This window comes from Somniosus microcephalus, chromosome 4 (assembly GCF_052327205.1).
Source record: "Somniosus microcephalus isolate GS21.2 chromosome 4, FLI_Smic_1.0, whole genome shotgun sequence".
NCBI lineage: Eukaryota > Metazoa > Chordata > Chondrichthyes > Squaliformes > Somniosidae > Somniosus > Somniosus microcephalus.
In genome coordinates this window covers 4,173,581-4,197,812 of record NC_140990.1, presented here as the reverse complement: position 1 = coordinate 4,197,812, position 24,232 = coordinate 4,173,581, and the positions used below count along the sequence as shown (strand labels likewise).

The 24,232-nt window shown below is 50.5% G+C and overlaps 1 protein-coding gene across 1 annotated transcript in view; it reads left to right on the top strand.

Moving 5' to 3' along the window:
- Nucleotides 1-24,232, top strand: part of LOC147118193 (uncharacterized) — a 62,225-nt gene that overhangs the window by 18,038 nt on the left and 19,955 nt on the right. The window contains exons 2-5 of the mRNA XM_085983675.1: nt 9,035-9,152; nt 17,029-17,186; nt 20,074-20,119; nt 21,278-21,420. Of these exons, the coding sequence (XP_085839801.1) occupies nt 9,035-9,152; nt 17,029-17,186; nt 20,074-20,119; nt 21,278-21,420 (465 nt within the window). The remainder of the gene's footprint in view (nt 1-9,034; nt 9,153-17,028; nt 17,187-20,073; nt 20,120-21,277; nt 21,421-24,232) is intronic.

Sequence of the window (24,232 nt, the reverse complement as noted above, 5' to 3'; positions counted from 1 at the left end):
ACACTCATAAAGGTCTCTACCAATACAACCGGCTGGTGTTCGGGGTAGCATCAGCTCCGGCTATTTGGCAAAGGGCAATGGAACAAGTCCTGCAAGGGATTCCAGGGACCCAGTGTTATTTGGACGACATCCTGGTCACGGGCGAAAATGACAGTGATCACCTCGCCAACCTGGAGAAGGTGCTCACTAGATTAAAGGAATATGGGCTCCGAGCTAATCGCCACAAATGTGAGTTTTTCCAGAAACAGATCTCGTATTGTGGCCACGTTATTGATGAAGAGGGGTTACATAAGTCCCCTGAAAAGATTGAGGCAGTAGTCAAGGCTCCAGCACTGGAAAATGTGTCACAACTGAGGTCGTTCCTCGGGCTGGTGAATTACTACCATAAGTTCTTACCAAATTTGTCTACAGTACTACACCCACTGAACACCCTACCGCAAACGGGGGTACCATGGAAGTGGAATGACGAACGTAAACGAGCTTTCCAGAAGTGCAAAGAATTGATCACATCAAAAGAGGTGTTGGCTCATTTCAACCCAGCACTACCAATTCGGTTGGCGTGTGATGCATCACCCTATGGCATTGGAGCGGTGCTGTCGCACAAATTCCCGGACGGCTCAGAGAGGCCAGCAGCCTTTGCATCTCGGTCACTAACCTCAGCCGAGCGCAGCTACGCCCAGATTGACAGGGAGGCCCTCAGCCTAGTGTGGGGAGTGAAAAAGTTCAACCACTATCTGCACGGGCAGAAGTTCACCTTGCTGACCGACCACCAACCACTTGTCTCCATCTTTAATCCAAAGAAGGGCGTTCCGGTGATGACTGCGCAACGGCTACAAAGATGGTCCCTTTTTCTAGGGGCGAACCATTATGAAATAGAGTATAAGGGCACGAAACAGCATGGAAACGTTGATGGGCTATCATGCCTGCCACTGCCTACTGCGGAGGAAGCACCAGCAGTGGATCCTGTCGAAATATTTCATTCGACTATAATTGAATGCTTGCCAGTAACTAACGCTGGTATAGAGAAGGAGACCCGAAATGACCCGACACTGTCTCGGGTATATGACTTGACGGTGAAGGGATGGCCAGCACATGGCGACTCACTGTTGCCAGCATTCTCATCCAGAAGAGAACAGCTGTCAGTATGCCAGGGGACCTTGATGTGTGGATCCCGAGTGGTAATTCCACCCAAGTTAAGGGAGAGAGTGCTCAATGAGCTTCACGAAGGCCATCTGGGAAGGATGAAAATGAAAAGCCTTGCTAGGGCTTATGTGTGGTGGCCGGGGATCAATCAGCAAATCGAGGACCTGAAAAAGAGCTGCTCAGGACGCCAGAAGGTCCAAAATGCACCACCACATGCCCCTCTACACCCATGGGAGCGGCCCTCCTCTCCATGGCAACGGGTGCATATTGATTTTGCTGGTCCATTCATGGACTCAATGTTTTTAATAGCCGTGGATGCGCACTCGAAATGGCCTGAGGTGATCAAAATGTCCTCCACCACCACTTAGAAAACTATTGCAGTCCTACGGACCATATTTGCCAGGAACGACTTGCCAGAGCAGATTTGCTCTGATAACGGACCACAGTTTGTGTCCGAAGAGTTTTGGAAATTTATGAAAAGGAATGGGGTAAGGCATTACACATCCGCCCCGTATCATCCAGCCACAAATGGATTGGCTGAGAGGTTCGTACAAACCAGGCTGATACCAGGAATGGCGGGAATGACCTATGAGGAGAGACTATGTAGTTTAGGGATGTACACACTGGAGTTTAGAAGATTGAGAGGGGACCTCATAGAAGTGTATAAAATTCTGACAGGTCTAGACAGACTGGATGCAGAAGGAATGTTTCCCTTGGCGGGTGAGAACAGAACTAGAGGACATAATTTAAGGATAAGGGCTAAACCATTTAGGACAGAGATGAGGGGGAATTTCTTCACTCAGAGAGTGGTGAACCTGTGGAACTCATTGCCACAGAGGGCAGTGTACGCCAGCTCATTAAATATATTTAAGAGGGAATTAGATATATTTCTACGGGCAAAAGGGGTTAAGGGTTACGGAGAGAAGGCGGGGACGGGATACTGAATTAAAGGATCAGCCATGATCTCATCGAATGGCGGAGCAGGCACGAAGGGCCGAATGGCCTACTCCTGCTCCTATCTTCTATGTATCTATGTAAACCTTTAAAAAGGCAGTAAGGGCCATGTGCGATGACGACCTTCCACTGCAGCATAAGGTGGACAATTTCCTGTTAGCCTACAGAAATGCGACACATGCAGTTACCAACCAGATCCTGGCCATGATGTTCTTTAACCGAAGGTTGAGATCTCGTCTGGATTTGCTCAGACCAAATGTACGAAGAAATGTTGAGAATAAGCAATTCCAGCACATCAACGAGAAGCCGACAAGGAGCTTTAATGTAGGGCAACCAGTCTTGGCCCGCGACTACCGAACAGAGAAATGGCAACCCGGAACGATATGCACACGGCAGGGGCCACTAATGTACACAGTGGATGTTGGGGAGAACATTGTGAGATGCCATGTCGACCAGATCCTAGCATCACAGGAACGAGTCAACCCCATGTCTCACGTACCTGGTAATGAACCCGACATACAGGTAGCAGCTACCCCAGAAACAGTAGTATTGGAAGCTGATGAACCAACCGACGACAGGGGGCCAGAATCGCCTCCGCACCAAGAGCAAGACACTCAGGAAAGGCACTATCCAGAAAGGATCAAGAAGCCGCCCCAAGACTGAATTTATAAATGGAGTATTTTCAGTTAATGTTGCATGTTAAAAGTGTTAATTGTTAAATGAATGTTATGGTACTGTTAATCTAAAAGGGGAGGAATTGTAGTGTATGTACATTTAAGGGGAGAACTACTTTTTACAGCTCCTGTATACTGTAGTACCGGCAGTGACCACACCTGTATATAACCCTGAGTAGGGATCTGTGCTGTAGTTTTAGAGCAACCCTCATCCAGTAAACACCTGTTGATTGTTATCTGCAGCCTCTGTCGATTATTTGAAGGACACACTACCTAATGATATCCAGTTTAACGCATGTGGTGGTGCATTTTGGACCTTCTGGCATCCTGAGCAGCTCTTTGTCAGGTCCTCGATTTGTTGATCGATCCCCGGCCACCACACATAAGCCCTAGCAAGGCTTTTCATTTTCACCCCTCCCAGATGGCCTTCGTGAAGCTCATTGAGCACTCTCTCCCTTAACTTGGGTGGAATTACCACTCGGGATCCACACATCAAGGTCCCCTGGCATGCTGACAGCTGTTCTCTTCTGGATGAGAATGCTGGCAACAGTGAGTCGCCATGTGTTGGCCATCCCTTCACCGTCAAGTCATATACCTGAGACAGCGTCGGGTCATTTCGTGTATCCTTCTCTATATCCACGTTAGTTACTGGCAAGCGTTCAATTATAGTCGAATAAAATATTTCGACAGGGTCCACTGCTGGTGCTTCCTCTGCAGTTGGCAGTGGCAGGCGTGATAGCCCATCAGCGTTTCCATGCTGTTTCGTGCCCTTATACTCTATTTCATATTGGTTCGCCCCTAGAAAAAGGGACCATCTTTGTAGCCGTTGCGCAGTCATCACCGGAACGCCCTTCTTTGGATTAAAGACGGAGACAAGTGGTTGGTGGTCAGTCAGCAAGGTGAACTTCTGCCCGTGCAGATAGTGGTTGAACTTTTTCACTCCCCACACTAGGCTGAGGACCTCCCTGTCAATCTGGGCGTAGTTACGCTCGGCTGAGGTTAGTGACCGAGACGCAAAGGCTACTGGCCTCTCCGAGCCGTCCGATAATTTGTGCGACAGCACCGCTCCAATACCATAGGGTGATGCATCACACGCCAACCGAATTGGTAGTGCTGGGTTGAAATGAGCCAACACCTCTTTTGATGTGATCAATTCTTTGCACTTCTGGAAAGCTCGTTTACATTCGTCATTCCACTTCCATGGTACCCCCGTTTGCAGTAGGGTGTTCAGTGGGTGTAGTACTGTAGACAAATTCGAAAAGAACTTATGGTAGTAGTTCACCAGCCCGAGGAACGACCTCAGTTGTGACACATTTTCCGGTGCTGGAGCCTTGACTACTGCCTCAATCTTTTCAGGGGACTTATATAACCCCTCTTCATCAATAACGTGGCCACAATACGAGATCTGCTTCTGGAAAAACTCGCATTTGTGGCGATTAGCTCGGAGCCCATATTCCTTCAATCTAGTGAGCACCTGCTCCAGGTTGGCGAGGTGATCACTGTCATTTTCGCCCGTGACCAGGATATTGTCCAAATAACACTGGGTCCCTGGAATCCCTTGCAGGACTTGATCCATTGCCCTTTGCCAAATAGCCGGAGCCGATGCTACCCCGAACACCAGCCGGTTGTATTGGTAGAGACCTTTATGAGTGTTGATCGTGAGGTACTGTTTTGAGGCTTCTTCTACCTCCATTTGCAGGTACGCCTGGGCCAGATCAATCTTAGTGAAGCGTTTTCCTCCAGATAGCGAGGTGAAAATATCTTCAATCCACGGAAGCGGATATTGTACCGTGTGAAGGACTGGGTTCACTGTCACCTTAAAGTCCTTTGGTTCCCCAGGCGTATTACTCAACGACATCTTCATTACAGGAACGATGGGTGTAGCCCACTCGCTCCAGTGCACTTTGGACAGTACTCCTGAACGTTCCAAACCTTCCAGCTCTGCTTCGACGGCTGGGCGGATCTCATAAGGTCCCGGTCTGGCCTTAAAAAACTTTGGGCTTGCATTTTCCTCTATTTTGATCGTCGCTGTTATGCCTTTTAGTGTTCCGAGTCCCTCCTGGAACACTTCTTGTGCGTCAGTTAGCATTTTTGACAGTCGTCCAGGTGTGACGTCGTCATCCTTTTTGGCATCTACAGTCAGTGCTTGTATGGAATGCCAATCTAGCTGTATCTTCCGGATCCATTCACGTCCTAGTAGTGGTGGTCCTCCATCTGGCAATACATATAGGTCCATTTTTGGTGTTTCCTTGCCATTATATATAACGTTCACCCTTATTTTTCCTTTGGGGTAGACTTTTTGCCCCGTGTACGTCTTCAAGACAATCTCTGTATCTCTCAAGTGTATATGTGAGAATAGCCGCTTGTAGTCCCTTCGGTTTATGACTGTTAGGGCTGATCCTGTGTCCAATTCCATTTTCACTTGGACTCCGTCTATCTTGAGCGTGACCCAGATAGTTTGGTGATCCTCCATTTTGATTACATTATGTAGTTTCAGACAACCCAGCTCCTTGCTTCCGGAGTCTGTATCACTTTTCTGTTCGTCTGAACTACTCTCCGTCACCTTATGTATCTTCTTGTACTTCTCCTGTGGAGATTTCTTGCTGCTGGTTTTCTTTCCCGACCTGCCGACTCTTGCTATGTGTCCTACTTTTCCACACTGTCTGCACACTTGGTCCTTGAACCAACAATCCTTATGGTCGTGTGTTGTTCTGCCGCAGCGATAACACTTCACTGCTCCATATGACATTTCATTTGTGTCATATTCTTGTGGTCTCCGTTGTATCTCTGCAGCGCCCCGTGCGGCTGCTTCATGTGATACTGCCATGCTGAAAGCCTTGTCCAGCGTAAGATCCTTTTCTGATAGAAGCCGTTTCTGGGTTCCTTCACTTTGAAGCCCACACACAAACTTGTCCCTTAAAGTATCTGCTAGTCCCGTTCCAAACTGGCAGTGTTTCGATAGCTTGTGCAGTTCTGTTAAATACTCAGCATTACTTTCGTCTTTATGCTGGTTCCTTTTGTGAAACTTAAATTTTTCTGCTATCAGCAGCGGTGTGGGGTTTAAGTGGTCCTGTAGGATTGCCACTATGCTTTCAAAATCCTTTTCCACTGGCTTCTCTGGGGTTACTAGGTTTCGCAGTAAGCCATATGTTTTTGCACCCATGGAATTCAACAATACCAGTGCTTTCCTGGCATCTGGCACTTCATTCGCCTTGCAGTACACTTCTATGCGTTCTACATATGTCGCCCAATCTTCGACTTCATTGTCGAACGCTGTGACACTGCCACTCTTCGGCATCCCTGGGTGTGGTTAGACTGGCTTAAAATGGCGTCTCCCGCACTCTCCCTTCTCTCTCTTTTTTTTTTGCGCCGACGCCGCTCGGTCTTCAACCCCGGCTGCGCCCTGTGCGCTTTACCCTCTCTCTTACCCCGTCGACGCTGCTCGGCCTTCCCCTGTGCCGTCGGTCGGCTCCAGCTGCCGCCGTCCGGGAAGGCGTCCTGCGCCGTACCTGCTGCCAGCCCGTATCGCTGGAGTCTCTGCCGGATGGTCGACGCCCGTGCCCCTGGAATCAGCCTTCTTCTGCAGAGTTGCAGGTAGGTTCGAATCGACTCGTCGCCAATGTTAAATCCGTGAATCTTGATGTATGGTGTCCTTCAACAAATAGACAGAGACTGCAGAGGAACAATCAACAGGTGTTTACTGGGTGAGGGTTGCTCTAAAACTAACAGTACAGATCCCTACTCAGGGTTTATATATAGGTGTGGTCACTGCCGGTACTACAGTATACAGGAGCTGTAAAAAGTAGTTCTCCCCTTAAAGGTACATACAGTACAGATCTCAATTGGGTGTTTGTCCCATTTTGCAAATTCTTGTTGCGTTAGCGGTCCCCACACCTCACTGCCATAGAGTGCAATTGGTTCAATTACTGATCTAAAAATTTTGAGCCAAATGCCAATTGGAATTTTTATTTGGATTGACTTTTTAATGGCATAGAAAGCCCTTTTTGCTTTCTCTTTCAGTTTATTCACAGCCAAATGAAAATTTCCCGTAGAACTGATTTTTAAGCCTATGTGTAATTTGTAGTTTGTTCAATTTTAGTTGCTCCTAGTATGAAGTTTATTCTGGGTCCCTGATGTCTGGATCGTTGCTGGAACACAAGAACTTTGGTTTTTTGGGGGTTTATTGTCAGGGCCCAGGTCTGACAGAACGACTCTAGCAGATCCAGGTTCTGCTGCAGACCCTCCTCAGTTGGTGAGTGCAGAACCAGGTCATCTGCATAGAGGAGGAATTTAACCTTGGAGTCATATAGGGCGAGGCCAGGTGCTGTAGATTGTTCCAGTAGTTTTGCCAATTCATTTAGGTAAATATTAAAGAGTGTCGGTGAGATAGGCGAGCCCTGCGCCACGCCACGCCCCTGTGAGAAATATTTTGTTTGTTTGTCTCCAATTTTAACTGCACATTTATTGTTTGTATACATTGATTTAATTACATCAGATGTTTTTCCCCCTACACCACTTTCAATAAGTTTTAAGAATAGACCGTCGTGCCAAATAGAACCGAAAGCCTTCTGGAAATCTATAAAGCAGGCAAAAATTTTGCTTTTGTTTTGGTGAACATGTTTGTCAATTAGGGTCTGTAGGGTGAAAATATGATCCGATGTTCTATAATTTGGTAAGATTCCAATTTGGCTTTTACTCAAGACATTGTGCTCCTCAAGGAAGTTTATAAGTCTTTGGTTTATGATACTACAGAATACCTTCCCCAGGTTACTGTTCACACAGATGCCTCGATAGTTATTTGGGTCAACTTTGTCTCCACTTTTGTATATGGGCGTTATGAGTCCTTTGTTCCAGATATCAGGGAAGTAACCGACACTCAGAACCAAGTTGAAGAGTTTTAGGATAGCCAATTTCATTTTATCGTCAGTGTGTTTAATCATCTCATTTAAGGATGCCATCTGCACCACAGGCTTTTCTTGGTCGCAGGTCCTTGAATTTTTCAAATAGCTCTTTTTCAGTTATTGGGGAGTCTAACGGGTTTTGGTCATCTTTTATGGTCAGTTCGAGCTTTTCCAATTCTTTACATATTAGATCTTGCTCTGGGCTTAGTGTGTTTTTCTGGTATAATTTTTCAAAATGGTTTTCCCATGTGTCTCCATTTTGAATGGGCAATTCGTCGTGTTGCATTTTGTGTAATGTATTCCAGTTGTCCCAGAAACAATTAGAATTAATAGATTCCTCAATGGAGCTGAGTTTATTCTTAATATACTGTTCTTTCTTGGTGCTGAGTGTGTTTTTGTATTGTGTTAGTGCCTGACAATAAGTAAGGCGTAATTCCTCGTTTTCTGGTTGTCTGTCTTTTTGGTTTGATATTTTTCTGAGTTTTTTCCTCATGTTATGACAGCCTGAATCAAATCATTTTTCGTGGTTTTGTGTTTTGGGTTTACTCTTGCGAGATTTCAAGTTCGACATTGATGCCAAATTATCAAAAATATTATTTCGGTTACTCACTGCCTGGTTTACGCCTTCTTTATTGTGAGTGTATGTGTTTTCCAGAAAGGTGTCCAAGAGAGATTGAGTTGATTGACTGCTAATTGCTTTCTGGTATTTTTCCGTGCTGTTTTGGACCCATCTGTAGGATTTTTTAATGTTGTGCAGCTTACTGGGCTGTGTTTCTGTGTTGGTTGTTTCTGTCCTTTTAAGATACGCAGTAATTTGGCTGTGATCTGACAGTGTTGTTTGTGGTTTGACTGTGAATGTTCTGAAAGAGGATGGGTCCAGATCTATAATCATATAGTCTACGGTGCTGATGCCAAGAGATGAAGAATAGGTCGATCTTCCTAGGGAGTCTCCTCTGAACCTACCATTGACAATGTACAGACCCAGGCTTCGACAGAGCTGCAGGAGCTGTTTTCCGTTTGCATTTGTCTGTTTGTCGTAGTTATTCCTGTGTCAATGAAAAGGGAGATCAAAATGGTTATTCCCAAAAATGTAATTATTCCCCTGAGTACTGATAAAGTCTGGTTCTTCACCAGTTCTTGAATTGAGGTCACCACAGATCAACACGTTCCCCTGGGCCTGGAAATGGTTAATCTCCCTCTCAATGTTGGAGAAGGTGTCCACTTTGAAGTACGGGGATTCTATAGGGGGGATATAGATCGCTCTCTCTCTGTCTCTCTCTCTGTGTCTCTCTCTGTCTCTGTCTCTCTCTCTGTCTCTCTGTCTCTCTCTCTCTCTCTCATGGTCTCTCTTTTCTCTTTCAGTCCGAGGTGGAGATTCTCACGAGGAAGATGGAGGGCGAGAAGCGGGAGTTGGAAACGAGACTCCGACAGCAGGAGCGACTGCTCGACATTCGAGCGGACCGGGTTCAGAAGCGGGAGGGTGAGGAATCAGCAAGGGCTGCCGCACAGAGCAGGAAAGGCCCAGGCTCCGTCCCCCGGGGTGCCTAGTTTTGGTTCTGATTTGGTCATGGTCTGGTGCTGGTTGCCTGGTTCTAAGAACATAGGAAGATAAGAATTAGGAGCAGGAGTAGGCCATACGGCCCCTCGAGCCTGCTGTGCCATTCAATAAGATGATCTTCTACCTCATCTCCACTTTCCCACCTGATCTCCATTGTTTAAAAATTCGTTCATGGTATGTGGGCATCGCTGGCAAGTCCAGCATTTATTGCCCATTCCTAGTTGCCCTTGAGAAGGTGGTGGTGAGCCGCCTTCTTGAACCGCTGCAGTCCGTGTGGTGAAGGTACTCCCACAGTGCTGTTAGGGAGGGAGTTCCAGGATTTTGACCCAGCGACGATGAAGGAACAGCCGATATATTTCCAAGTCAGGGTGGTGTGTGACTTGGAGGGGAACTTGGAGGTGGTGGTGTTCCCATGCGTCTGCTGCCCTTGTCCTTCTAGGTGGAAGAGGTCGCGGGTTTGGGAGGTGCTGCCGAAGAAGCCTTGGCGAGTTGCTGCAGTGCATCTTGTAGATGGTCCACACTGCAGCCACGGTGCGCCGGTGGTGGAGGGAGTGAATGTTTAAGGTGGTGGATGGGGTGCCAATCAAGCGGGCTGCTTTGTCCTGGATGGTGTCGAGCTTCTTGAGTGTTGTTGGAGCTGCACTCATCCAGGCAAGTGGAGCGTATTCCATCACACTCCTTACTTGTACCTGGTTCTTGTGACCATTGCCTGGTTCTGGTGCCGGTTCAGGGTCGGCTGTGGGCGATTTTTGCTGTGAGTTGGATATACTTCTTAAGGCTAAAGGGATCAAGGGGTATGGGGAGAAAGCAGGGACCGGGTACTGAATTTGGATGATCAGCCATGATCGCATTGAATGGCGGAGCAGGCTCGAGGGGCCGAATGGCCTACTCCTGCTCCTATCTTCTATGTTTCTATGTTTCTAAGTTGATTATCGAAAGATCGGCGATGGAAAGTAACTGAGAATCTTTTATTTCCCCCCCCCCCTCCCCCCCCACTCCACGACCAATTCCAGCTCATCTACGGGACGTGGCTTACGGCACGGGACGGTCTCGGGGGCGAGGAGCGGCGGGGGACGGGTGGGACGAGGAGGAGGTCGCTCTGCGGCCCGGAGAGAACCTGTTGGAGATCCACGTCCACCGAGCCACGCTGACGGCCCAGACCCTGGCGCGGCTGGCCGACCCCAGGCCGGTGACCTTCTGCACCTACTCCGTCTACGACTTCGAGACGCAGGCCACGCCGCTGGTGGGCGGGCCGCGGCCGCTCTACGACTTCACCAGCCGGTACGCAGTGCAGGCGGACGAGCACTTCCTCCGCTACGCCCGCTCGCGAGCGGCGAGGCTGGAGCTCCACCTGGCGCACGGCGCCGACTTCGAGACCCTGGGCCTGGCCAACATCCCCCTCCGCCAGGCCCTGGAGAGAGACCAGCCAATCCACGGCGTCGCAGCACTGACTGGTGAGCAAGACCATCGCCGCCCCCTCTCTCCAAACATTTCTGCAGCGCCTTTTGCCACCTCAGGACGTCCCAAAGGGCTTTACAGCCAATGAAGTACTTGTTGAAAGTGTAGTCACTGTTGTAATGTAGGAAACGCGGCAGTCAATTTACGCACAGTCCTATACATTGACTGGTGTCTCTCAGTCCCTCTCCCTCAGGGAGATATCTGTACACTGACTGGTGTCTCTCAGTCCCTCTCTCTCAGGGAGATATCTGTACACTGACTGGTGTCTCTCAGTCCCTCTCCCTCAGGGAGATATCTGTACACTGACTGGTGTCTCTCAGTCCCTCTCTCTCAGGGAGATATCTGTACACTGACTGGTGTCACTCAGTCCCTCTCCCTCAGGGAGATATCTGTACATTGACTGGTGTCTCTCAGTCCCTCTCTCTCAGGGAGATATCTGTACACTGACTGGTGTCTCTCAGTCCCTCTCTCCCTCAGGGAGATATCTGTACACTGACTGGTGTCTCTCAGTCCCTCTCTCCCTCAGGGAGATATCTGTACACTGACTGGTGTCTCTCAGTCCCTCTCCCTCAGGGAGATATCTGTACACTGACTGGTGTCTCTCAGTCCCCTCTCCCTCAGGGAGATATCTGTACACTGACTGGAGTCTCTCAGTCCCCTCTCTCTCAGGGAGATATCTGTACACTGACTGGTGTCTCTCAGTCCCATCTCCCTCAGGGAGATATCTGTACACTGACTGGTGTCTCTCAGTCCCTCTCCCTCAGGGAGATATCTGTACACTGACTGGTGTCTCTCAGTCCCTCTCTCTCAGGGAGATATCTGTACACTGACTGGTGTCTCTCAGTCCCTCTCTCTCAGGGAGATATCTGTACACTGACTGGTGTCTCTCAGTCCCTCTCCCTCAGGGAGATATCTGTACACTGACTGGTGTCTCTCAGTCCCTCTCCCTCAGGGAGATATCTGTACATTGACTGGTGCCTCTCAGTCCCTCTCTCCCTCAGGGAGATATCTGTACACTGACTGGTGTCTCTCAGTCCCTCTCCCTCAGGGAGATATCTGTACATTGACTGGTGCCTCTCAGTCCCTCTCTCCCTCAGGGAGATATCTGTACACTGACTGGTGTCTCTCAGTCCCTCTCCCTCAGGGAGATATCTGTACACTGACTGGTGTCTCTCAGTCCCTCTCTCCCTCAGGGAGATATCTGTACACTGACTGGTGTCTCTCAGTCCCTCTCTCCCTTGGGGAGATATCTGTACACTGACTGGTGTCTCTCAGTCCCCTCTCTCCCTCAGGGAGATATCTGTACACTGACTGGTGTCTCTCAGTCCCCTCTCTCCCTCAGGGAGATATCTGTACATTGACTGGTGTCTCTCAGTCCCTCTCTCAGGGAGATATCTGTACACTGACTGGTGTCTCTCAGACCCTCTCTCTCAGGGAGATATCTGTACACTGACTGGTGTCTCTCAGTCCCTCTCTCCCTCAGGGAGATATCTGTACACTGACTGGTGTCTCTCAGTCCTCTCTCTCTCAGGGAGATATCTACACTGACTGGTGTCTCTCAGTCCTCTCTCCCTCAGGGAGATATCTGTACACTGACTGGTGTCTCTCAGTCCCTCGCTCCCTCAGGGAGATACCTATACACTGACTGGTGTCTCTCAGTCCCCTCTCTCTCAGGGAGATATCTGTACACTGACTGGTGTCTCTCAGTCCCCTCTCCCTCAGGGAGATATCTGTACACTGACTGGTGTCTCTCTGTCCCTCTCTCCCTCAGGGAGATATCTGTACACTGACTGGTGTCTCCCAGTCCTCTCTCCCTCAGGGAGATATCTGTACACTGACTGGTGTCTCAGTCCCTCTCTCTCTCAGGGAGATATCTGTACACTGACTGGTGTCTCTCAGTCCCCTCTCCCTCAGGGAGATATCTGTACACTGACTGGTGTCTCTCAGTCCCTCTCTCCCTCAGGGAGATATCTGTACACTGACTGGTGTCTCAGTCCCTCTCCCTCAGGGAGATATCTGTACACTGACTGGTGTCTCTCAGTCCCCTCTCTCTCAGGGAGATATCTGTACACTGACTGGTGTCTCTCAGTCCCTCTCTCTCAGGGAGATATCTGTACACTGACTGGTGTCTCTCAGTCCCTCTCTCTCAGGGAGATATCTGTACACTGACTGGTGTCTCTCAGTCCCTCTCCCTCAGGGAGATATCTGTATACTGACTGGTGTCTCTCAGTCCCTCTCTCTCAGGGAGATATCTGTACACTGACTGGTGTCTCTCAGTCCCTCTCTCTCAGGGAGATATCTGTACACTGTCTGGTGTCTCTCAGTCCCCTCTCTCTCAGAGAGATATCTGTACACTGACTGGTGTCTCAGTCCCTCTCCCTCAGGGAGATATCTGTACACTGACTGGTGTCTCTCAGTCCCTCTCTCTCAGGGAGATATCTGTACACTGTCTGGTGTCTCTCAGTCCCCTCTCACTCAGGAAGATATCTGTACACTGACTGGTGTCTCTCAGACCCTCCCTCTCAGGGAGAAATCTGCACACTGACTGGTGTCTCTCAGTCCCTCTCCCTCAGGGAGATATCTGTACACTGACTGATGTCTCTCAGTCCCCTCTCCCTCAGGGAGATATCCGTACACTGACTGGTGTCTCTCAGTTCCTCTCTCTCAGGAAGATATCTGTACACTGACTGGTGTCTCTCAGACCCTCCCTCTCAGGGAGATATCTGCACAATGACTGGTGTCTCTCAGTCCCTCTCCCTCAGGGCGATATCTGTACACTGACTGGTGTCTCTCAGTCCCTCTCTCTCAGGGAGATATCTGTACACTGTCTGGTGTCTCTCAGTCCCCTCTCACTCAGGAAGATATCTGTACACTGACTGGTGTCTCTCAGACCCTCCCTCTCAGGGAGAAATCTGCACACTGACTGGTGTCTCTCAGTCCCTCTCCCTCAGGGAGATATCTGTACACTGACTGATGTCTCTCAGTCCCCTCTCCCTCAGGGAGATATCCGTACACTGACTGGTGTCTCTCAGTTCCTCTCTCTCAGGAAGATATCTGTACACTGACTGGTGTCTCTCAGACCCTCCCTCTCAGGGAGATATCTGCACAATGACTGGTGTCTCTCAGTCCCTCTCCCTCAGGGCGATATCTGTACACTGACTGGTGTCTCTCAGTCCCTCTTCCTCAGGGAGATATCTGTACACTGACTGGTGTCTCTCAGTCCCTCTCCCTCAGGGAGATACCTGTACACTGACTGGTGTCTCTCAGTCCCTCTCCCTCAGGGAGATATCTGTACACTGACTGATGTCTATCAGTCCCCTCTCCCTCAGGGAGATATCTGTACACTGACTGGTGTCTCTCAGTCCCCTCTCCCTCAGGAAGATATCTGTACACTGACTGGTGTCTCTCAGACCCTCCCTCTCAGGGAGATATCTGCACAATGACTGGTGTCTCTCAGTCCCCCCTCCCTCAGGGCGATATCTGTACCCTGACTGGTGTCTCTCAGTCCCTCTCCCTCAGGGAGATATCTGTACACTGACTGGTGTCTCTCAGTCCCCTCTCCCTCAGGGAGATATCTGTACACTGACTGGTGTCTCTCAGTCCCTCTCCCTCAGGGAGATATCTGTACACTGACTGGTGTCTCTCAGTCCCTCTCTCTCAGGGAGATATCTGTACACTGACTGGTGTCTCTCAGACCCTCTCTCTCAGGGAGATATCTGTACACTGACTGGTGTCTCTCAGTCCCTCTCTCAGGGAGATATCTGTACACTGACTGGTGTCTCTCAGTCCCCTCACCCTCAGGGAGATATCTGTACACTGACTGGTGTCTCTCAGTCCCTCTCTCTCAGGGAGATATCTGTACACTGACTGGTGTCTCTCAGACCCTCCCTCTCAGGGAGATATCTGCACAATGACTGGTGTCTCTCAGTCCCCCCTCCCTCAGGGCGATATCTGTACACTGACTGGAGTCTCTCAGTCCCCTCACCCTCAGGGAGATATCTGTACACTGACTGGTGTCTCTCAGTCCCTCTCTCTCAGGGAGATATCTGTACACTGACTGGTGTCTCTCAGTCCCTCTCCCTCAGGGCGGTATCTGTAAACTGACTTGTGTCTCTCAGTCCCCTCTCTCTCTCAGGGAGATATCTGTACACTGACTGGTGTCTCTCAGTCCCTCTCTCTCAGGGAAATATCTGTACACTGACTGGTGTCTCTCAGTCCCTCTCCCTCAGGGATATATCTGTACACTGACTGGTGTCTCTCAGTCCCCTCTCTGTCAGGGAGATATCTGTACACTGACTGGTGTCTCTCAGTCCCTCTCCCTCAGGGAGATATCTGTACACTGACTGGTGTCTCTCAGTCCCCTCTCTCTCAGGGAGATACCTGTACACTGACTGGTGTCTCTCAGTCCCCTCTCTCCCTCAGGGAGATATCTGTACACTGACTGGTGTCTCTCAGTCCCTCTCCCTCAGGGCGATATCTGTACACTGACTGGTGTCTCTCAGTCCCCCCTCCCTCAGGGAGATATCTGTACACTGACTGGTGTCTCTCAGTCTCCCCTCTCTCTCAGGGAGATATCTGTACACTGACTGGTGTCTCTCAGTCCCCTCCCTGTCAGGGAGATATCTGTACACTGACTGGTGTCTCTTAGTCCCTCTCCCTCAGGGAGATATCTGTACGCTGACTGGTGTCTCTCAGTCCCCTCTCTCTCAGGGAGATATCTGTACACTGACTGGTGTCTCTCAGTTCCTCTCTCTCAGGAAGATATCTGTACACTGACTGGTGTCTCTCAGACCCTCCCTCTCAGGGAGATATCTGCACAATGACTGGTGTCTCTCAGTCCCTCTCCCTCAGGGAGATATCTGTACACTGACTGGTGTCTCTCAGTCCCTCTTCCTCAGGGAGATATCTGTACACTGACTGGTGTCTCTCAGTCCCTCTCCCTCAGGGAGATACCTGTACACTGACTGGTGTCTCTCAGTCCCTCTCCCTCAGGGAGATATCTGTACACTGACTGATGTCTCTCAGTCCCCTCTCCCTCAGGGAGATATCTGTACACTGACTGTTGTCTCTCAGTCCCCTCTCCCTCAGGAAGATATCTGTACACTGACTGGTGTCTCTCAGACCCTCCCTCTCAGGGAGATATCTGCACAATGACTGGTGTCTCTCAGTCCCCCCTCCCTCAGGGCGATATCTGTACCCTGACTGGTGTCTCTCAGTCCCTCTCCCTCAGGGAGATATCTGTACACTGACTGGTGTCTCTCAGTCCCCTCTCCCTCAGGGAGATATCTGTACACTGACTGGTGTCTCTCAGTCCCTCTCCCTCAGGGAGATATCTGTACACTGACTGGTGTCTCTCAGTCCCTCTCTCTCAGGGAGATATCTGTACACTGACTGGTGTCTCTCAGACCCTCTCTCTCAGGGAGATATCTGTACACTGACTGGTGTCTCTCAGTCCCTCTCTCAGGGAGATATCTGTACACTGACTGGTGTCTCTCAGTCCCCTCACCCTCAGGGAGATATCTGTACACTGACTGGTGTCTCTCAGTCCCTCTCCCTCAGGGAGATATCTGTACACTGACTGGTGTCTCTCAGTCCCCCTCCCTCAGGGAGATATCTGTACACTGACTGGTGTCTCTCAGACCCTCCCTCTCAGGGAGATATCTGCACAATGACTGGTGTCTCTCAGTCCCCCCTCCCTCAGGGCGATATCTGTACACTGACTGGAGTCTCTCAGTCCCCTCACCCTCAGGGAGATATCTGTACACTGACTGGTGTCTCTCAGTCCCTCTCTCTCAGGGAGATATCTGTACACTGACTGGTGTCTCTCAGTCCCTCTCCCTCAGGGCGGTATCTGTACACTGACTGGTGTCTCTCAGTCCCTCTCTCTCAGGGAGATATCTGTAAACTGACTTGTGTCTCTCAGTCCCCTCTCTCTCTCAGGGAGATATCTGTACACTGACTGGTGTCTCTCAGTCCCTCTCTCTCAGGGAAATATCTGTACACTGACTGGTGTCTCTCAGTCCCTCTCTCTCAGGGAGATATCTGTACACTGACTGGTGTCTCTCAGTCCCCCCTCTCTCAGGGAGATATCTGTACACTGACTGGTGTCTCAGTCCCACTCTCCCTCAGGGAGATATCTGTACACTGACTGGTGTCTCTCAGTCCCTCTCTCTCTCAGGGAGATATCTGTACACTGACTGGTGTCTCTCAGTCCCTCTCCCTCAGGGAGATATCTGTACACTGACTGGTGTCTCTCAGTCCCTCTCTCGGATTGGGAGACTGGGTGGTGGGGCCTCTCACCTCTGACCTCTCACCCTCTGACCGTTACCTTACTCCGCAGATGTTGGACCGAGGAGCCGGACGATTGGGAAGCTGGAGTACTGGGTCAGACTGCGAGTTCCGAAGAACGAGACGATCGGACTGTACGGGGAGGAAGAGATGGAGTTGATCCAGCGCTCTGCCAACGCACGTGAGGAGGGGAAACTCGACAGATTACAGGTGAACGGGGCGAGGGAGGGAGGAAAAGAGGCGATTTCAGGGTAGATTCACCAGTCAACATTTTTTTTAAATATTCGTTCATGGAATTTGGGCGTCGCTGGCAAGGCCGGCATTTATTGCCCATCCCTAATTGCCCTTGAGAAGGTGGTGGTGAGCCGCCTTCTTGAACCGCTGCAGTCCGTGTGGTGAGGGTACTCCCACAGTGCTGTTAGGGAGGGAGTTCCAGGATTTTGACCCAGCGACGATGAAGGATCGGCGATATATTTCCAAGTCAGGATGGTGTGTGTGACTTGGAGGGGAACTTGGAGGTGGTGGTGTTCCCACGTGCCTGCTGCCCTTGTCCTTCTAGGTGGAAGAGGTCGCGGGTTTGGAAGGTGCTGCCGAAGAAGCCTTGGCGAGTTGCTGCAGTGCATCTTGTAGATGGTACACACTGCAGCCACGGTGCGCCGGTGGTGGAGGGAGTGAATGTTTAAGGTGGTGGATGGGCTGCCGATCAAGCGGGCTGCTTTGTCCTGGATGGTGTCGAGCTTCTTGAGTGTTGTTGGAGCTGCACTCATCCAGGCAAGTGGAGAGTATTCCATCGCACTCCTGACTTGTGCCTTGTCGATGGTGGAAAGGCTTTGGGAAGTCAGGAGGTGAGACACTCGCCGCAGAATACCCAGCCTCTGACCTGCTCTTGTGGCCACAGTATTTATGTGGCTGGTCCAGTTAAGTTTCTGGTCACTGGTGACCCCCAGGATGTTGATAGTGGGGGATTCGGCGATGGTAATGCCGTTGAATGTCAAAGCGGAGATAGTTAGATTCTCACTTGTTGGGGATAGCCAGTGCCTATGAATGTAACCTGCCACTTATCAGCCCAAGCCTGAACGTTGTCCAGCTCTTGTTGCATGTGGGCATGGACTGCTTCATTATCTGAGGAGTTGTGAATGGTGCTGAACACTGTGCAGTCATCGGCGAACATCCCCATTTCTGACTTTATGTTGGAGGGAAGGTCATTGCTGAAGCAGCTGAAGATGGTTGGGCCTAGGACACTGCCCTGAGGAAATCCTGTAGTGATGTCCTGGGGCTGTGATGGTTGACCTCCAACCACCATCACTTTGTGCGAGGTGTATATCCAGCACCTTTAATGTCGTAAAATGTCCCAAGGCACTTCAGAGGAGCGTAAATCAGACACAATTTGACACCGAGCCACATAAGGAGATATTAGGACAGGTGACCAACAGCTTGGTCAAAGAGCTAGGGTTTAAGGAGAGTCTTAAAGGAGGAAGAGAGAGGCGGAGAGGTTTAGGGAGGGAATTGCAGAGGTTAGTTCGAATTACATTTGCGGCAATAAACCATGACAAATCACTGGGTTCGGCCCCAGCTGCAGTATTGTGTCCAATTCTGGGCACCGCACTTTAGGAAGGATGTCAAGGCCTTGGAGAGAGTGCGGAGGAGATTGACCAGAATGGTACCAGGGATGAGGGTCTTCAGTTACATGGAGAGACTGGAGAAGCTGGGATTGTTCTCCTTAGAGCAGAGAAGGTTAAGGGGAGATTGACCAGAATGGTACCAGGGATGAGGGTCTTCAGTTACATGGAGAGACTGGAGAAGCTGGGATTGTTCTCCTTGGAGCAGAGAAGGTTAAGGGGAGATTGACCAGAATGGTACCAGGGATGAGGGACTTCAGTGATGTGGAGAGACTGGAGAAGCTGGGATTGTTCTCCTTAGAGCAGAGAAGGTTAAGGGGAGATTGACCAGAATGGTACCAGGGATGAGGGTCTTCAGTGATGTGGAGAGACTGGAGAAGCTGGGATTGTTCTCCTTACAGCAGAGAAGGTTAAGGGGAGATTGACCAGAATGGTACCAGGGATGAGGGACTTCAGTGATGTGGAGAGACTGGAGAAGCTGGGATTGTTCTCCTTGGAGCAGAGAAGGTTAAGGGGAGATTGACCAGAATGGTACCAGGGATGAGGGACTTCAGTTATGTGGAGAGACTGGAGAAGCTGGGATTGTTCTCCTTAGAGCAGAGAAGGTTAAGGGGAGATTGACCAGAATGGTACCAGGGATGAGGGACTTCAGTGATGTGGAGAGACTGGAGAAGCTGGGATTGTTCTCCTTGGAGCAGAGACGGTTAAGGGGAGATTGACCAGAATGGTACCAGGGATGAGGGACTTCAGTTACGTGGAGAGACTGGAGAAGCTGGGATTGTTCTCCTTAGAGCAGAGAAGGTTAAGAGGAGATTGACCAGAATGGTACCAGGGATGAGGGACTTCAGTTATGTGGAGAGACTGGAGAAGCTGGGGTTGTTCTCCTTAGAGCAGAGAAGGTTAAGAGGAGATTGACCAGAATGGTACCAGGGATGAGGGACTTCAGTTACGTGGAGAGACTGGAGAAGCTGGGATTGTTCTCCTTAGAGCAGAGAAGGTTAAGGAGAGGTGTTCAAAATTACGAGGGGGTTTGATAGAGTAAATAAGGAGAAAGAGTTTCCAATGGCAGGAGGGTCGGTAACCAGAGGACACAGATTTAAGGTAACTGGCAAAAGAACCAGAGGGGAGATGAGGAGAATTTATTTTACACAGCGAGTTGTTGTGATCTGGAATGCGCTGCCTGAAAGGGCGGTGGAAGCAGATTCAATAGTAATTTTCAAAAGGGAATTCGAGAAATATTGAAGGGGGACATTTTTCGGGGCTCTGGGGAAAGAGCGGGGGGGAGTGGGGCTAAATGGCCAGCACAGGCACGATGGGCCGAATGGCCTCCTCCTGTGCTCCCTCATTCTGTGAGAGTTGCTGCATTCTCACTCTCACCGCCCATTCTGCGGTGTGGGTGGGTTGAACCTGGCTGCGTATTTTATGTTAGAAACGATACTCGTTCCCTCCCCTCCTTTCAAATTCCCTTTTTTCCCCAGGTCTGTGCCCGTCTCCGGGATGCGGGTGATGCGGCAGGGCAGAGAGGCGAGCACAGGACAGAGGGGAAAGAGTCGGAGCGACCCAGAGCATCCAGGGCAGGTAGGAGACAGAGTGACATCAGACACCGGGAGTGAGTTACAGGCTGGAATCTAATCAAGGGGTTCGGGGGTTTATATATAGAATAACAGATACCCGGGAGTGAGTTACAGGCTGGAATCTAATCGAGGGGTTCGGGGGGTTTATATATAGAATAACAGATACCCGGGAGTGAGTTACAGGCTGGAATCTAATCAAGGGGTTCGGGGGGTTTATATATAAAATAACAGATACCCGGGAGTGAGTTACAGGCTGGAATCTAATCGAGGGGTTCGGGGGTTTATATATAAAATAACAGATACCCGGGAGTGAGTTACAGGCTGGAATCTAATCAAGGGGTTCAGGGGTTTATATATATAGAATAACAGATACCCGGGAGTGAGTTACAGGCTGGAATCTAATCGAGGGGTTCGGGGGGTTTATATATAGAATAACAGATACCCGGGAGTGAGTTACAGGCTGGAATCTAATCGAGGGGTTCAGAGGGGTTTATGTATAGAATAACAGATACCCGGGAGTGAGTTACAGGCTGGAATCTAATCGAGGGGTTCAGAGGGGTTTATATATAGAATAACAGATACCCGGGAGTGAGTTACAGGCTGGAATCTAATCGAGGGGTTCGGGGGGGGTTTATATATAGAATAACAGATACCCGGGAGTGAGTTACAGGCTGGAATCTAATCGAGGGGTTCGGGTGGTTTATATATAGAATAACAGATACCCGGGAGTGAGTTACAGGCTGGAATCTAATCGAGGGGTTCGGGGGGTTTATATATAGAATAACAGATACCCGGGAGTGAGTTACAGGCTGGAATCTAATCGAGGGGTTCGGGGGGTTTATATATAGAATAACAGATACCCGGGAGTGAGTTACAGGCTGGAATCTAATCGAGGGGTTCGGGGGGTTTATATATAGAATAACATACCTGGGAGTGAGTTACAGGCTGGAATCTAATCGAGGGGTTCGGGGGGTTTATATATAGAATAACAGATACCCGGGAGTGAGTTACAGGCTGGAATCTAATCGAGGGGTTCGGGGTGCTTTTACAGAGCGACGCTGTTATCATGATTGTATATTGAATGCAGTCTCCCCGAATTTTTAATCAGATGCCCGCGTCTCCCAGACGGCAGACGCCAAGTTGTCCCAGACGGCAGACCGCAGCGAATCCCAGACACCAGATGCCAGCGAGACGCAGACGACAGACAGCGACGAGCTGATACAGTTCCCACTGGATGCTCCGCTGAGGCCGGTGAGGGCTGTCGATGCGAATACTCTGGGGGTGGGAAAGGCGGGGTTCACATCAGGGGGTTCCTGAGCTGAGGGTGCGGCAGTGGGTGTCCGGGGCTGTGGTGGGGGCTGGTGGGCCTCAGCCAGGCGCAGACGAGGTGGGGTTATTGGTGAGACCACATCTGGAGTACTGTGTACAGTATTGGTCTCCTTATTTAAGGAGGGATGTAAATGCGTTGGAAGCAGTTCAGAGAAGGTAGATAGAAGGTAGCTTTTCCCCTTAGTAGAGGGGTCAATAACCAGGGGGCATAGTTTCAAGGTTAGGGTCCTCGGCTAATGAAGGCAAGAGCAGGGAGGTTATGATGGAGCTGTACAAAACGCTAGTTAGGCCACAGCTGGAATACTGTGTGCAGTTCTGGTCGCCACACTATAGGAAGGATGTGATTGCTTTGGAGAGGGTGCAGAGGAGATTCACCAGGATGTTACCTGGCCTGGAGCACTTCAGCTATGAAGAGAGACTGGACAGGCTGGGGTTGTTTTCCTTAGAGCAGAGAAGGCTGAGGGGGGACCTGATTGAGGGTAAAAAATTATGAGGGGCATAGATAGGGTAGATAGAAAGGAACTTTTCCCCTTAGTAGAGGGGTCAATAACCAGGGGGCATAGTTTCAAGGTAAGGGGCAGGAGGTTTAGAGGGGATTTGAGGAAAAACTTTTTCACCCGGAGGGTGGTTGGAATCTGGAACTCACTGCCTGAAAGGGTGGTAGAGGCAGGAACCCTCACAACATTCAAGAAGCATTTAGATCAGCACTTCAAACGTGATAGCATACAAGGCTACGGACCAAGTGTGGGAAAATGGGATTAGAATAGTGATGCGCTATCAATTACTCATAAAAGACTGAGAGTTAAGAGAGTAACTAAAGGCTTTTATTAACAAAAGAATGAAGGTGTGCCTCGAGTGGTCGACCGGTCCAGAAATACAAAGGGCTGGGGAGCAGTCACCTTTATACTAGGGCTTGTGGGAGGAGTCAGCCGAGGCATGTCCAGGCATGTACACAGTGGAATACAAACAGTGGTTTACCACATTCACCCCTTGTTTAAAATTGAGTCCGGCGGGGTGAAGTGTATTAAAAGTTAGTGTATTGGAGTCTCTCCGGAGGTCTTGTCTGCCGCTGTGATCGGCGTGGCGACGGCAGGGGTAGTGAAGCTTCCGGCGTCGAGTCCTGCGTGGGCTGTGGCACAGGCGTGTCGTCCTCGTAGATGTCGAGCGGGTCGCGGGGCCCAGGCCTGCCGTCTGCTGGGGCTGGATATCGGATCGTGGGGGGGGGTGGTAGTGGGTAGTGGGTTACTGCGGCCCCCGAGGGTGCAAGGTCTCTTATGGAGACTGTGTCCTCCCGCCCGTCCGGGTTTGCAATGTAAGCATACTGGGGGTTGGCGTGGAGGAGGTCGACCCTCTCGACCAGGGGGTCCGTTTTATGGGTCCTCACGTGCCTTCTCAGTAGGACCGGCCCTGGGGACGTCAGCCATGGCGGTAGCGATGTCCCCGATGTGGACTTCCTTGGGAAGACAAACATTTCCTCATGAGGGGTGGCGTTAGTGGCAGTGCAGAGCAGTGACCGAATAGAGTGGAGCGCATCGGGGAGCACATCCTGCCAGCAGGAGGTTGGAAGGCCCCTAGACTTTAAGGCTAGCAGGGCGGCCTTCCAAACTGTCGCATTCTCTCTTTCCACCTGTCCGTTCCCCCGGGGGTTGTAACTGGTGGTCCTGCTTGTGGCAATACCCCTAGTTAGCAGGTACTGACGGAGTTCGTCGCTCATAAACGATGAGCCCCGGTCGCTATGGATATAGCTGGGGAAACCGAACAGGGTGAAGAGGTCGTTCAGACATTTAATGACCGTGGCACTGGTCATGTCCGGGCAGGGGATGGCGAACGGGAAACGGGAGTACTCATCAATAATATTGAGGAAATACACATTGCGGTCGGAGGAGGGGAGAGGCCCTTTAAAATCAACGCTCAGGCGCTCGAAGGGGCGAGTGGCTTTTATCAGGTGGGCCCTGTCTGGTCTATAAAAGTGCGGTTTGCACTCAGCGCAGACTTGGCAGTTCCTGGTCATGGTCCTGACCTCCTCAATAGAGTAAGGCAGGTTGCGGGCCTTGATGAAGTGGAAGAACCTGGTGACCCCCGGGTGACAGAGGTCATTGTGGAGGGCCCGCAGTCTATCGATCTGCGCGCTGGCGCAGGTGCCACGCGATAGCGCATCCGGGGGTTCATTGAGCTTCCCGGGCCGGTACAAGATCTCGTAATTGTAGGTGGAAAGTTCGATTCTCCACCTCAAGATCTTGTCATTTTTGATTTTGCCCCTCTGCTTGTTGTTAAACATGAAAGCAACTGAACGTTGGTCAGTGAGCAGGGTAAATCGTTTTCCGGCCAGGTAGTGCCTCCAATGACGCACAGCCTCCACAATCGCCTGGGCCTCCTTCTCAACAGCGGAGTGTCTGGTCTCCGGGCCTTGGAGGGTTCGTGAAAAGAAGGCCACGGGTCTCCCCGCCTGATTGAGGGTAGCGGCCAGGGCAAAGTCGGACGCGTCACTTTCCACCTGGAAGGGGATGGATTCGTCCACTGCGTGCATGGTGGCTTTGGCAATGTCTTCCTTGATACGGTGGAAGGCTAAGCGGGCCTCTGCCGTCAAGGGAAAAGAGGTGGACTTGATCAGCGGATGGGCCTTGTCCGCATAGCAGGGGACCCACTGGGCGTAATAAGAGAAAAACCCTAGGCACCTCTTCAGGGCCTTGAGGCAGTGGGGCAGTGGGAGTTCCATAAGGGGACGCATCCGGTC